At 47.8% G+C, this 14,820-nt stretch overlaps 1 protein-coding gene across 2 annotated transcripts in view; it reads right to left on the bottom strand.

The window, feature by feature from the left end:
* The window catches only part of DOCK1 (dedicator of cytokinesis 1), a 532,945-nt gene that overhangs the window by 80,473 nt on the left and 437,652 nt on the right, over positions 1-14,820 (bottom strand). For both annotated transcript variants that reach the window (XM_086681161.1, XM_086681162.1), the window contains exons 32-33: positions 11,725-11,783; positions 317-465 (exon numbers count right to left, since the gene is read on the bottom strand). In XM_086681161.1, coding sequence (XP_086537287.1) covers positions 317-465; positions 11,725-11,783 — 208 coding nt within the window. The remainder of the gene's footprint in view (positions 1-316; positions 466-11,724; positions 11,784-14,820) is intronic.

The following is a 14,820-nucleotide window of genomic DNA, read 5'->3' as shown; positions in this document are numbered from 1 at the left end:
AGTTGGCAAGAAGCAGGCAGTCTGAGAGGATAACATCTGGTTAAACATTCTGAGGGTACATACCAAGGGGGAGGGGCGGCGGAAAGAGACTTTCATCCAGGGTTTAATGTGTAAGTAAATCCAGAGCAAAATAAGGAAAAGCTAGTCATTGACAATACTTCTCCCTAAAGATGCAGGCAAAGGATGACAGGCTTCTTCAATAAGGAAAATCTCTCAACACCTTTAACTCCAGAGCCATTTAGAAGTCTTTTTCAAGGTTTCCAGGCTTGTTGGTCTTCTCCCCAAGCCACTTACCGCACACCTACTATGTCCTTACCATCTGGAAGCTGCGGGTCGAATGGAACTCACACTGCATCATATCAAAGAAAATGGGTATGGTGGCTTTGCGCAGTTCTGTCTCAGGAATTAGTGTCATTTCTAGTATCGGGCCGACCATTTCTGGAATGAACTTTATCTTGTGTTGACCTTAAACACAGAAATGCATTACTCAGAACATGTCTTTTGAAAAAAGGATTTTAAAATGCGCTTCAAAGGGCCAAACAAAACCACGCAGCTTAGTGTGATCCTGAATGCTAGGATACTGGGAATGTGCGTCCATTTCTCATCCGCAGGTATTTTGAATGTGTCCAGCCTTTAGTATATTTATTATTGAGAGACACAGCATGAGCAGGGGAGGGGCAGAGAGAGGAGGAGACCCAGAATCCGAAGCAGGCTCCAGGCTCTGAGCTGTCAGCACAGAGCCCGACACGGGGCTCGAACTCACGGACCGCGAGATCATGACCTGAGCCAAAGCTGGATGCTTAACCGATTGAGCCACCCAGGTGCCCCGGAAGTGAACTAGATTCTACATGTTGTAAGGGAAGCTATTAAAGTATCCATCCAATAGAAGGCCTGTAGTCATGACTTATCTGTTATGTAAGATAAATGTCATTTCACAAATAGACAATTATATCACATTGATCAAGGACACGAGCAGCTAACAGTATGCATTAGCTACAGCAGGGCTGGGAGACAGAATACCTGGTAATCTCATTTGTGACAACTTGTTATTAACACTAGCAATTTACCCAGAGTTAATCACTCTTACTCATATTTCTACATAATCAGAAAACAGAATGGATCCTCTAAAGAATTTAGTTGGTTTTATTACTCAGCTAATACAGATTTCTGCAGAGAACATTAAACAAATTTGGCTATTATAAATAACCACACTTCACAAAGTACATAACCGTCATAATAAAGCCTAACTTAATATATTTCTGAAACTTATATTAAGTGGACACATGCAAAATGTAACCTTCAATAAGGAACTGAATATAATGAAAATCTTACAGGTAATATTTGGACTAAAGGTGCTAATAATGTGATTCTTATCCTTTCCCCAAAATGCTTAATGTCCCTGCAAGGCATGTAACTGTGGCAAAGCATTCTCTTAAAAATGCTATTATGTTCAGTCTCTCAGGTGACACTTTTCTTGTCTTATGCTGAAAAAATGTCAGAGCCAGTGTTTCAGAAAACAGATGATAGTGACACGAAGTCGTTCATCAACACAATTTGAGTGTCACAGAGAGCGCTGTCTGTCACTGCCAGCCCTTACTGCTCTCAGCTGGGAGGAAAGTATAGGGTGGGAACAGGTGGTGGTCGATGCACAGATTGGAAAAATAAGTGACAGGAACGATGGTTTTCTGATCTTTGATTATCGACCTTCCCAATAACGCAGGAACCTGGCCAGGGGCCAGTGCTGGGCTCTACAGTGATAGCCCCAGGATTTAACCTCTGCAAAAACAAATGGTCCTCAAGGTGGGCAAGACCTGGGTGTCCTCCAGTATTCTTCTTCCCTTTCTTTTAGTCCTGTTTTCTTTTCCTTTTTTTTTTTTTTTTTTTTTTTTTTTTGCATTTGCATTTGCATTATGGATTTCCCCTGGAGCATCGCTTGCTCAAATTTAATGATGAACTCAGGTTTGGAATCAATGAGGATCAAGGTGACTCTTGCGGTGGTGTAGACTTCAAGAAAAAGAGGATGCGCTTCCACCCCCCCCCCCCCCCCTTTTTGAGACAAAGAAAGAACAAGCTAATTATCAGGTCACAATGGGAATACTTTACCTCGGGTCACCTTGCCAATCTCCTAGCTACAACTCCCAAATTTTTTAAAACCCACCGAGAGTCTTTCTTCGAGTTACAAAATGTGGAGCCTCTCCGTCCCCTCTGGACACTGGGCTGTGCTCTCTCCGGGGATCCAAGTCCTCACCTGGCAACAGTCTCCCCCTGGGTGTTTGGACAACCTCTTTGCAACCGTGAGGGTCCAGAATTCCGGGTCATCAACCCCATTCTAACCCCAGGAAAATCTCCATAGACACAAAGGTAGACGGGGCAAAAATTTCCACCATCATCCAGAAACTGATGAGGCCTCACTGTATGTGTTTGAATGAAAGCACATCATGTGTCCAGTCCCCAGAATCATCCGCAAAGGGACCCCCTGAACGAAAGCTATTCCGGACCAAACCCGGCTGACACGGATCTCGCTGTGAGCACGCTGGCTCCGGAAGGACCCTCTGCACCGCGCTGGCCCGCCTGCCGCGGGTAATAAACAAAACGGAAGTGGGGGTGGTGCGGGCCACGGTGAGATCAGGCGCTCTGGCCCCTGCTTCCGGGAGCGCACTTTGATAAATAACTGAACAGCTCAGTAAATAAGCACATCCCCCCCTTCTGGCCCCCTGCCTCCTTTTTTTTGGACAGAGTGTGCTTTTGATTTCTCCTTTCCGACTCAAAATGTGACAGGTTTGGGAGGGGGAAAAACATGCTGCTCTGTCCCCTGGGGCAGCGCGAGTCTGCGCTTGCATTCAGCCCGGCAGAACAGATCCTTGTCTGAAGCTCTGCTTGGAGGGGAGATCTGAGACCCCCGTCTCCACGTACTGCTTGTATTATACGAAAGACTCCGAGAAGAAACAGTCGCGTGGAGTATTCGGCTTGTTAAAATCGAAAACAAATGGAGACCGGCCTCGAACATTCCCCGAGCAGAGAAAATCGGTTTTGTCATACAAGCAAAGCTTCCTTTAGCTTACTGGGCAAGGCTCACCTGACCGGGGTCACTTCTTGCTTAGGCCTCTGAAAATCATAGGCAAAACCAACACAAACACACACACACACACACACACACACACACACACACACACACACACACATTTTCCAAGGTTGACATGAGGTAACCACTAACCAATGAAGAGAATTCTAAAACAATAACCAATCACCAATATTATAACCAGTAAATTGTCATTGTTTTCTCACTATATGAGCTTCTAAAAATTTTTTTTTTTAGTTTATTTATTTATTTTGAGAGAGAGCACCTGAGTGAGCAAATGGGGGAAGGGCAGAGAGCTAGATGGAGGGAGAGAATCCCAAGCAGGCTCCTTGCTCTAAACATAGAGCCTGACTCTGGGCTGGATCTCACAAACCGCGAGATCGTGACCTGAGCCTAGATAAAGAGCCGGATGCTTAACTGAATGGGCCATCCAGGTGTCCCACTATATAAGCTTCTTTGTAATGATATACCTCTGAGCCTCCTTCCATGTATTAGTTTGAGGGGGCCTTGTCCGCAAACTGTCTCTTTGGTGTGTGCACAATAAAACTTTATTAATTACTGCTTCAGCGATTCAACGATTTTACTGCTGTGATGTGTGAGCTTTTGACGGGCTCAACCCTGACCGAGGAATAGGTGACTGACTGTAGAATGATAAATATATCTGACTTCTATTTTTATTTCCTTCCAGAGTGGGCTAGATCGACCTGCCAATATGTTCCCAAACCTGAGCCTATTAAAAAAAAAGAAAAAAAAACCACTGCATAGGAAATAGGTTGTGTACATCCTGGGGAACTGAGATGTGCTGTCATAAACTCCCAGAGTGCTGGCCTTGGCAGGGACGCTCATGGCAGGCTCTAATACCTGAGATTTGCAGCAGGCAAGATCCAGGCCGCCTGAGGTGACCCCATGGAGACATTCTTAGCTGTCTTGAGGGGCTGCTTGGGGCAGACCCTTTGGGCTGCTGACACTTTTATTACTTTTTTTTTTTTTTGACTTCCAAAAAATAATTTAATTATTCTATAAGCGAGGAACCCCATCATGTTGGTGGGTGGTTATTTCTTGCTGTTACCAGATTCCCGCCCCTCACTGACCAATGAGGTCACGGTTTACATTTGACCTCTTGGCCGCTTCTCAAGCCAGAGTCAGTGTTCAATATCCGTGCCTGAAAAGCTGCAAAACACAGATCTTTTACATTAATCACCACATTCAAATCAGCAACTGCCCAGATGAAATGGGACGTTTGCTTTTTCAGTGCATCCTTTTCTACGTTGCAAATCAAAGACCTCCCGCTTGACTCAGCCTGTTTGGAGCATAATGACACATAATGTCAAGGGAACCAACCGCTCCCAAACAGTTTTAAAGATCTGATTTACACCTAAAGGTGCATCCTCTGAAGGTCGAGCCTTCCCCAGGGCCTGGAGTCGGCGTCACAAAGGAGCTCGTATTACCCCGGGCCTATCCTACCTTCCTTCACAGCAATCGTGGAAGGGGACAAAATGAAATGGAGCCACTTTCAAATGGCGGTCAATCTATGGACTGACTACATAGGCGACCAGGAACATAATTTTCGTAGAATGAAAGAGCTGGAAAGGCAGGAGCACCCATCAGTCAGGTCAGCCATGGTTTGAGCTGAGTTTTGGAGCCCCTTCCATGCTAGCCAGTGACCCTTCAGTGTGGGGAGGGCACACCGAAGAGGGGGGTCCTGGGGGAGCACGAAGGGGCCAGGGTGGGCTGAGTTGGGGCAGCAACTATTTGTCAAGCGAGAAAAAAGCATTTTGATGTGTTAACCATCATTCAGAATATCTGCCAGGGTGGATGCCTCTGGTTATCTGCAATAGTGCAGAAACCATCAAAGCCATTTCAGGACGAAGCAGGCCTGCCATTTGAAACGATACCTAAAACTCTCCCGTGGGGGGAAAACACACAGCTCATAGTTTGCACCTGAGAGATGAAGGCAAACAAGTCACAAGAAGGCGTGGCCGCTCTCCTAGGAAGGGCCCGAGTGCGAGAGGTGGCCTGGGAGGCTCTCAGGCAGAGGGGCGGCAGGTGGAGCTCACAGAACCTGCCCAAGAGGTGCTGGCACCTCCAAAAGCCTTGGCTCCCCTCAGGTCCAGCAGAGAGCAGCTCCCTCCATGCCGTCTCTCTAAACATCCTTTTCTGCCCTGTTCTGGACTGTCTCTCATGGGGCTGCACTTGGCCCCTTCCTGGCGTGGGTTTTGCAGTTGTCTGGCCAATCGGGGCAAGTGACAAATGCATCTGTCCGAGCGTGATCAATTAAAATGAATCACGAATGGCCCTCCTCCCTGTTCCAGAAGCCTTGGCATTTCATTACTGAGATCCGCACATGTATGTGAAGAATTACGGAGCATCAGGACTGGAAGGTTCTTGAAAACCTCAGTCCAACCTCTCCGTCTTACAGCCTGGAAAACCGATGGAAGCCCAGAGAGACTGGGTCATGTGACTGAGGCCACATAGCCAGGCCGAGGCAAGGGAGGAAGGAAACTCCAATAGGGGTTCCTTCCCTCAGAGCCAGGGCTCCTACTCTCTCCTCCGGGGGGATGGAAGTTAGAGCAGGGGCAGGTGGCACCCAGCAGGCTCTGTGTTGGGAGATGTGGGAAGCTCTTGGACAGCCTGGAGCCAGAACTCAGATTCTGGGCATTTGAGCTGCTACAGGAAAGTCACTTGCATTGACACGTCTCCTCAAGCTCCTGAGACCCAAACAGCATGCAGGTGCGTGATGCGTGTCCACTGAGAGCGTGAACGGACGTGGCCGTTCCAGCCAGTTCTTCATCACCACCTGGGAGCTTCTGCGCTGGAGTTTTACTCCTGAGAACCCGGGTGACGCTTCATGTTACACCATACTTCTTAATTTCGATGTTATTAGTATTATACAATACAGTATCTTTTAGTATATTTACGCCAAGGCTTTCCGCATTTATTTTTCTGTGTAAAGACCCATTTGAAAAAGACTCCATCCTTCACGCAAACAGATGGACAAAGGGTATTTGGAAATTCGAACTTCCCCTCGAGATGTGACAGAGCCTTCCTGCACCCATGTTTGCTGACATCCGGGAACTCAAGAAGAATCAGGAGTCGAAGCCTCTGGTGAGGAAATCTGGCTCCGGTTGGAAACGAGCTGCTGAGAACTTGCTGACCGCAAAGCCGGATTACAGGCGTGGCCCTCAACCCCCCACCCCTGTCTGCTCGAAGGGTCCGCAGGAGGGCGATGGGGTCCAGTTCCCCACCTTCACGGAAAACCGTGTTCAGTTTTTATGACCCTGTTTCGTTCTTCCCGTGGAATACGGACACGCCAGGGTATCTTTCTAGCCAAGCTCTCCAGCCACGACATGGAGAGCAGGAATCTATCTAAGTTGCCCCAGCCCTGGGGGAACAAAGGAAACCCAGGTGTCATGGGGCAACTAGAGAGAGAAGTGGAAAGACCCTGCCTCCCTGGAGAGAACAGAGTCACTGGGGAGAGGGGAGATGAGGAGGTCCTCTGTAGCCACCACAGGCTCCATGTGACAAGTTGAGTGGAATAAGCAGGGCCCCGGGCGCTCAGGCAGGAAATGCCACTGAAATCTTGCACAGGACCATCCGTGAGGCCAAAGAAAGATGCCCAGACACCTTGGCACAAAGCAAGCTGAGAGTGGGGACCAGGTGCCAGGAAGAGGTTCATCTCCACTCGGAGAGAGGCTGGGCTCACAGAGGACACATTCGCCTTTAGCGTGATGTCCTCCAGGCCCATCCATGTTTTTGCATATGGCAAGATTTCCTTTTTCTTTTCCTCGTAAATGAAGCTGAATAATACTCCATTGTATAGACATACCACATTTTCTTTATCCATCCAACCATCAATGGACACTTGGGTTGTTTCCATATCTTGGCCGTTGTAAATAACGCTGCAGTGAACATGGGAATACAGATACCTCATCGAGGTTGATTTCAATTTATTTGGAGGTATGCCCAGCAGGGGAGATTGCTGGATCACATGGTAGCTCGATTTTTAATTTTTGAGAAACCTCCATGCTGTCTTCCATAGTTCGTTTTACATTCCCACCAACCCTGTGCAAGTGTTCAAACTTCTGTACATCCTGGCTGACACCTGTTACCTTTTATTTTTTTTCCATAATAGCCATCCTATTATGGCTGTGACATAATAATCATAACAGCCGACAGGTGTGAGGGGACAGCTCACTGCGGTTTTGATTTGCATTTCCCTGATGATGAGTGATGTTGCACATCTTTTCACAAACCTATTGGCCATTTGTATTTCTTCCTTGGAGAGATGTCGACTCAAGCCCTTTGGCCATTTTTTAATTGCGTGTGTTTCGCTATCGAGTTGTAGGAGTTCTTTATCCATTTTGGGAATAAATTCCTTAGCAGATATATGGTTTGGAAATTTTCTCCCATTCCACCCGCTGTCTCTCATTTTGCTGATTGTCTCCTTTACTGTGCCGACTTTTTAGTTTGATGTCATCCTACTTGTCCACTTTTGCTTTTGTTGTCATTTCCAAGAAATCATTGCCAAGTACAATATGAAGGATGGTTCAACATGCAGAGATTAACAAAAGTGATATACCGTATTAACAGAATGAAGTATAAAAGTCATATGATTTTTCAGTAGATACAGAAAAAGCATCTGATGAAATTTAACACCCTTTTGTGTTAAAAACTCAACACACTAGATATAGAAGTAACGCACCTTAACATAATAAAGGACACATACGACAAGTCCACAGCTAATATAGTCGGGGGCGAACGACTGAAAGCTTTTCCTGTAAGATCTGGAACACACTTTTCTTCTATGGTTTCTTCTAGAGTTTTGAGGTTTGGGGGGGGGGGTCTTCTGCTTAAATCTTTAATCCAGGGGCACCTGGGTGGCCCAGTTGGTTAAGCATCCTACTTTGGCTCAGGTCATGATCTCATGGTTCATGAGTTTGTGCCCCTGCGTCAGGCTCTGTACAGATAGCTCAGAGTCTGGAGCATGCTTCGGTTTTTGTGTCTCCCTCTCTCTCTGCTCCTCCTCTGTTCATGTTCTGTCTCTCTCTCTCAAATGTAAATAAAAACAGTAAAAAAAAAAAAAATAAAATAAATAAGTAAATCATTAGTCCATTACGAGTTGATTTTGGGGTATGATGTAAGACAAGGGTCCAGTTTCATTCTGTTGCATGTGGATATCCTGTTTTTACAACACCATTTATTAAAGTGATGATCCTCTCCCCAGATTCTCAGCTCCCTTGTCAACGCTCAGTGGACTGTGCACGTGCAGGCTTATTTCTGGGCTCTCTATTCTGGTCCATTGGTCTGTATGTCTGCCTTTAGGCCAGTACTACAGTGTTTTGATTCCTGTAGCTGGGTAATATATTTTGAAATTAGGAAGTATGATGCCTCCACTCTTCTTCCTCAGGAGTGTTTTGCCTACATAGGGTCGTTTGTGGTTCCATATGAATTCTAGCATTATTTTTTCAATGTCTGAAAAAATGCCATTGGGATTTTGATGGAGAGAACACTGAACCTACAGACTGCTTTGAGTAATATGGACACTTTAACAATATCAAGTCTTCCAATCAACAAAGACGAGATGTCTTTACATTTATTTGTTTTTTTTCTTGAATTTCCATCGTTGATAATTTGTACCTTTCAGTGTTCAGGTCTTTCACCTCCTTGCTCAAGGATTTTATTCATTTTGACCCTATTAGAAATGGGATTGTTTTCTTAATGTCCTTTTCAGATAGTTTCTTGTTAGCGTATAGAAATTCAACTGATATTTGTATGTTGATTTTGTGTCTGCAACTTTCCCGAATTTATTAGTTCTAACAGTGTTTGTGGTGGTCTTTAGAGTTTTCTACATAAAAGATCAGGTCCTTGGGGCGCCTGGGTGGTGCAGTCGGTTAAGCGTCCGACTTCAGCCAGGTCACGATCTCGCGGTCCGTGAGTTCGAGCCCCGCGTCGGGCTCTGGGCTGATGGCTCGGAGCCTGGAGCCTGTTTCCGATTCTGTGTCTCCCTCTCTCTCTGCCCCTCCCCCGTTCATGCTCTGTCTCTCTCTGTCCCAAAAATAAATAAAAACGTTGGAAAAAAAAAACTAAAAAAAAAAAAAGATCAGGTCTTCTACAAACAGATAATTTTACTTTTTCCCTTGTGGTCTAGATGGCTTTTACTACTTTTTCTTGCCTAATTTCTCTGTCTAGGACTTCCGGTACTATGTTGAATAGGAGTGGTGACAGTGGATCTCCCTGTGTTCCAGATCTTACAGGAAAAACTTTCAGTGGTTCGCCCCCGAGTATATTAGCTGTGGACTTGTCATATGTGACCTTTATTAAGTTAAGATGCGTTACTTCTGTACCTAGTGTGTTGAGTTTTTAACACAAAAGGGTGTTAAATTTCCCCAGATGGGTTTTCTGTATCTATTGAAAAATCATACGACTTTTATACTTCGCTGTTAATGCAGTCTATCACTTTTGTTACTCTGTGTATGTTGAACCATCTCAGCATCCCAGGGATAAATCCCATTTGATCACAGGGTATGATCCTATTAATGCACCGCTGACTTTAGTTTGCTAGCGTTTTCTTGAGGATTTTTACATCTATATTCACATCAGAGAGGGTGGCCTAGAGTTTTCCTGTAGTGTCTTTATCTGGCTTCAGTATCAAGGTAGTGCTTGTATCGTAAGATGAGTTTGGAAGCATTCCCTTCTCTTCGATATTTTGGAAGAGTCTGAGAAGGATCGGCATTAATTCTTTTTTACATGTTGGACAGAATTCACCAGTGAAGCTATCTTGTCCCGGGCTTTTCTTTGTGGGAAGTTTTGGATTGTAGATTACCTGACATCTGTCTGTTCAGATTTTCTATATCTTCATAATGCAGTCTTGGTAGGCTGTACATTTCTAGGAATTATCGTTTCTTCTAGGCTGTCCAATTTGTTGGCATATAATTACTCACAGTAGTCTCTTTTGATCCTTTTTATTTCTGTGGTATCAGCTGTAATGGTTTTGTTGCACCTCTCATTTTATTTTATTTTATTTTACATTTATTTATTTTTTGAGAAACAGAGTGAGACAAAGCGTGAGCGGGGGAGGGGCAGAGAGAGAAGGAGACACAGAATCTGAAGCAGGCTCCAGGCTCTGAGCAAGCTGTCAGCACAGAGCCCGACGCGGGGCTCGAACCCACAAACCGTGAGATCATGACCTGAGCCAAAGTCAGACACTCAGCCGACTGAGCCACCCAGGCACCCCTTAACTCTCGTTTTATTTATGTCTTCTCTCCTTTTTTCCTAGTTCATCTAGCTAGAGGTTGGTCAATTTTGTTTATCTTTTCAAAAATCCAACTCTAGTTGTGTTGAATTTTTTGATTGTTTTTCTGTTCTCTATTTCATTTATTTCTGCTCTCATCTTTATTGTTTTCTTCCTTCTGCTGACCTTGGGCTTCATCCTTTTCCTAGTTTCTTGAGGTGTTCAGCTGAGTTATATTTACCAATGAAGCCAACACTAGACCCAACAGACCTAACAGACATATAGAACATTCCACTGAGGAACAGCAGAATAACATTCTGCTGAAGGGCACATGGAACGTTCCTCAGGATATACCACATCTTAGGTCATAAAACAATTCTTAACAAATTTATGGGGGGGCGCCTGGGTGGCTCGGTGGGTTAAGCTTCTGGCTCTTGGTCACAATCTCATGGTTTGGGGGTTCTAGTCCTGCATCAGACTCTGAGCTGGCAGTGGGAGCCAGCTTGGGATTTTCTCTCTCTCTCTTTCTCTCTCCCTCTCTCTTTGCCCCTCCTCCACTCACGTGCTCTGTCTATCTCTTAAAATAAACACATAAATAAACTTTAAAACAACAAAAGCAACAACAAAATTTAAGGAGACTGAAACCAGACCAAGTATCTCTTCCAACTGCCGTGGAATGAAATCAGAAGTCAGTAACAAAAGAAAAATGAGATAACTCACAAATAGTGGAAATTAAAGAGCCTACTCCTGAAGAAACCAATGGGTCAAAGAAGAAGTAAAACGGGAAGTCAGGAGATATCTTGAAACAAATGAAAGTGACAACAAAATACACCGAGACGTCTGAGGTGCAGCAAAAGCAGCAGCAAGAGGGAAATTTGTAGTGACAAACACCTACGTTAATGTCTCATCTTAAACACAAGGATCCCCTGGTGTTTTCACTGTGCAAGTGTGTTATGCTACCACCACCTGGTGGCGCTCTGCCTACATACAAGGTCCGGTTCTGAGTAGGCAAAAAAAAACCCTTTTGACCTGAGGGTAGAATATGGTAGAATATATTAAACTGAATAGTAAAAGCAGTGACATTGTGACAAGGAGATGAGCTACACGGTTGGATGCCTGAGGAACGGAGGGAATGTTCGTGACGCCCAGAAGCAGCTTCAAGGCAGAGATGTGTTCACCTGACGTCAAGAGGGAGCTCCACGGATGTTTCTATTCGCTCCCCGCCCCCCCATCAGATTTTCTTCCCATCTCCTGTTTACGGAAAACAGCTATTGCAAAAGTAGCAATCGCTCTCCGAGGAGGAGAAACGATTCGGATGTTTCGGATACCCGAGCCCCGACAGCCGGGGCCAACGTCATCACCCACCACACATTCAAGACTGCCACCATGATGTCCGGAAAGCCCCGCTACTCACCAAGGTTGTACCACATGTCTCTGATTTCGAAGCCGATCTGCCTCCTCATGTCTCCGTACCTGAGAACCGAGGACAGGGAAAACGCTGAGTCACCCTTTCGAGCATTTGGAAATCAGACTTAGATTATTTTTAAGCACAATGAAAGTCCCCCATCACTGAGACAAACAAAGACCGTATCGACGCTGTGGCATATTTGCCCCCAAAGGGAACGGAAGGAGGAAGGATCGAGCCAAGGGAGTCTCCCTTTCTCATTACCTCAGCCTCTGGAATGTTCCCCCCCACCCCCAACACCCCCATGGGAGTATGGGTGAGGGGGTGGGGAGTAATAGCAGCATTTTCCTTTCTTCAATCTCTAATGGCAAAAGGAGGACCTGGGTCCCTGGCCTAAGGGGGAGCTTGTGTGCAGAGCATCCAGGCACCGCAGACACGAAAGGGCATCCTCCAACCCTGCTCACAAAGCAGCTTTCACACGTTAAAATTAAGGCCTGGAGTGGACACGAGAGCAGGGGAGGCCTCTCCCAAATATCCCTTTGGAAGGGCTTTGCACCAAAAGAGGTCAACAAATATTACCCTGTCTTTTGTTTATCAAGGAAAATAAATGCTAATTTCCCTTCTACCCGGTCAGCAGAAGAGGTGTGTGTTTTGTGAGAAAACAGGACGTGAGGCTTCGGAAGATAAACATTTATTAGTTTGTGAGCAATTTAACTTTTTCCTTTATTGCCTACCGAAAAAAAAAGCCTGATCATATTAAAAATAGTCATTTGCAAAACGATCGTAGAGTACGACAGTATAGCAGCTGGGTCATCAAGCCGCTCTGTTCGTCCTCACATCAGCTGATGTGGAAAGGAAAGCTGTGTGTACAGATGACCCGGTTGTGGCTCCAACAGCAAAGATCCTCCCGGTAAATCATCAACTGCAGTAGGCTGCCCCCTTATAGAAGTCTCCGGTGCCCTAAGCACACATCTGTCACTTCCGGCCGGAGAGGGCTGTAGGCTCAGACTCTCAACCAGGGAAGCCTGCCCTGGAGGCCCCTTCACAGAAGTCGACCCGGGGGCACAGCGCTTGTCCGGGTGCCACAGCCCACTGTACAGACAAGAACTGAGCTGGGAGCGTCAGCCCCTTCCCACGAGGACAAGCTTGTCCTCTGATGTCGATGAGTTACCTTCCTGCCCAGCCTGACAACCGGGTGAGTGCTGATGTGGGTGAATTCGGTGAGTGAGACAGGGGGGATCTTGGCCAAGGAATGCACCTGTCCCCACTGCCCCAGTGAGGAGCGGCCCATCCGCTGACAGCAAAGATACTGGACCGAGTCCGTGGGTGACCAGAGAGCATCCTTCCATGTCCAACTGGAGCCCCAATCGCCCAAGGTGTGTATGATCTAAGCCCCGTTCAGCTGTGCACCCTGTCCGGGCTTGTAGATCCAGCTTCCCGATCCCCATTTTTGCTCCTGCACAAATGACGAAGGGCCCCGGCAGCCGCTGCGGCCCAGACCCGGAGACAATGGGGCTGGCTGGCACCCTCCTGGCATCTACCCGGAAAGAGCACCGCGGAGCGTAAAGCCATACTCATGCCCGGTGCTGTTGCCGCCTCCTGAGGCTGCGAGCATCTCGCTGTGCGGGTGGATGATCACCTCTCAGGGAGCAGGCATCTGGGGACCCCGGGAGCTCGGCATTGCAGGCAGGACCCCGGGAACATAGAGACCCCCCCCTCCCCTGCCAGCACGAGTTCAGAACCCCCAGAGGTGGTGAGACCTGGTCACAGCGGCTGGCCTGCCACTGCCTGACTCAAGCTTTAAATACTCTTCTAACAGCCAGGGGACTCCCTCTCCTCCCGAGATAATAGCTCTCACACAACAAGAAAGGCCAAAACGCCAGGCGGCTGGGACCATTCGGGAGTGACCCGATGTCTCGTGACCTACAGTCACCCGCCACTTCTCCAGAGCTGAGGCCGACCCCTGGGTGCCAGGGGGCCCACGCGGAGAGGGAGCCCCCGCCGCTTCTGCCTCCTCTCCCTGCGCATCACCTCTCCTTATGGTGCCCACAGAGGGTGAGACGGTCATGATGCCTCGTTTGCATTTCCCAGTTACGCTGTCCTGTCTTGGATGTGGAGGACCATGTGCCTTCACGGAATTTGAGGGCAGGATATCGGCAGAGATCCAGGAGCACATCCCTCACCAGAGGCAGCGTAATCTCTACACATCTTCCGGTAACCGCCCGGTAGGGTCACGGCTGTCACCAGAACTCAAGGGGGGTTCCCGGAGTGTTTGTACCTTCCTCCTGAGGAGGAGAAAGCAGCAGTCCTCAGGAATGTCGGGGCTAACGCTCCTTACCTGGGAGCAGACCGGGGCTGGCGGCCTTGTGGGTCAGAACCAAGGTCATCTCTAACAGCCTACACGGGAGGGAGCGGAACCAGTCCTGGAGGGGGGAGCTAGAGGGCTCAGCCGAGTCACAGGCAAGGAGGGAAGAAAAAGATCCCGAGATTCGGACCCCAAGCCCCACGCCTCGCCCCGCAGCACTCATCGCGAGGGCCCGCAAGTGCAGGCGTCCCTGACCGCACGGCACGGCGCTCTGTCACGTCCCGCCAAGGGCCCTGGTTTCATCGGACTCTGGCAGTAAGACTACGGGGTGAGCAAAGGGACGCTGCTGCAGCCCTCTTTCCACCGAGGAAGCAAAGGTTCCCGGTGGTGAATGGACCAGCCGGACAGCAGCACGGAGCTGGGGTCACCCGGCACCGCCCCCCACAGCCCGGCCGCCCGTGCCCACCCCCAGGAAAGGGAGCACCTCCAAACTGCCAGCGGGGCCCCCAGCAGACAATCCCCCCACAGCCCAGGTAGATACAGGGTCCCCCACCAGGCCTATTGCTCTGACCTAAAATAGCAGGAACCCGATCTCTGAGGCCTTATCTCAGTCTCTGGTTTCGGGAGTCTTCACCCCAAGGGACAGAAAACCCACTGCCCACCACGGACAGTCCAGCCTTGGGGATGAGGCTGACCTGAGCCCAAACAGAAGCACACTGGGCAAGTCACCTGGCCACTCTGACCCTCAGTCTCCTCTTCTGCAGTCCTGGGATAATGATGTATGATGTTTACCTCCCAGG

The sequence above is a fragment of the Puma concolor genome, chromosome D2, assembly GCF_028749965.1.
Source record: "Puma concolor isolate L17-30 chromosome D2, mPumCon1.1.hap2, whole genome shotgun sequence".
NCBI lineage: Eukaryota > Metazoa > Chordata > Mammalia > Carnivora > Felidae > Puma > Puma concolor.
This window is presented reverse-complemented; position numbering and strand designations above follow the sequence as displayed.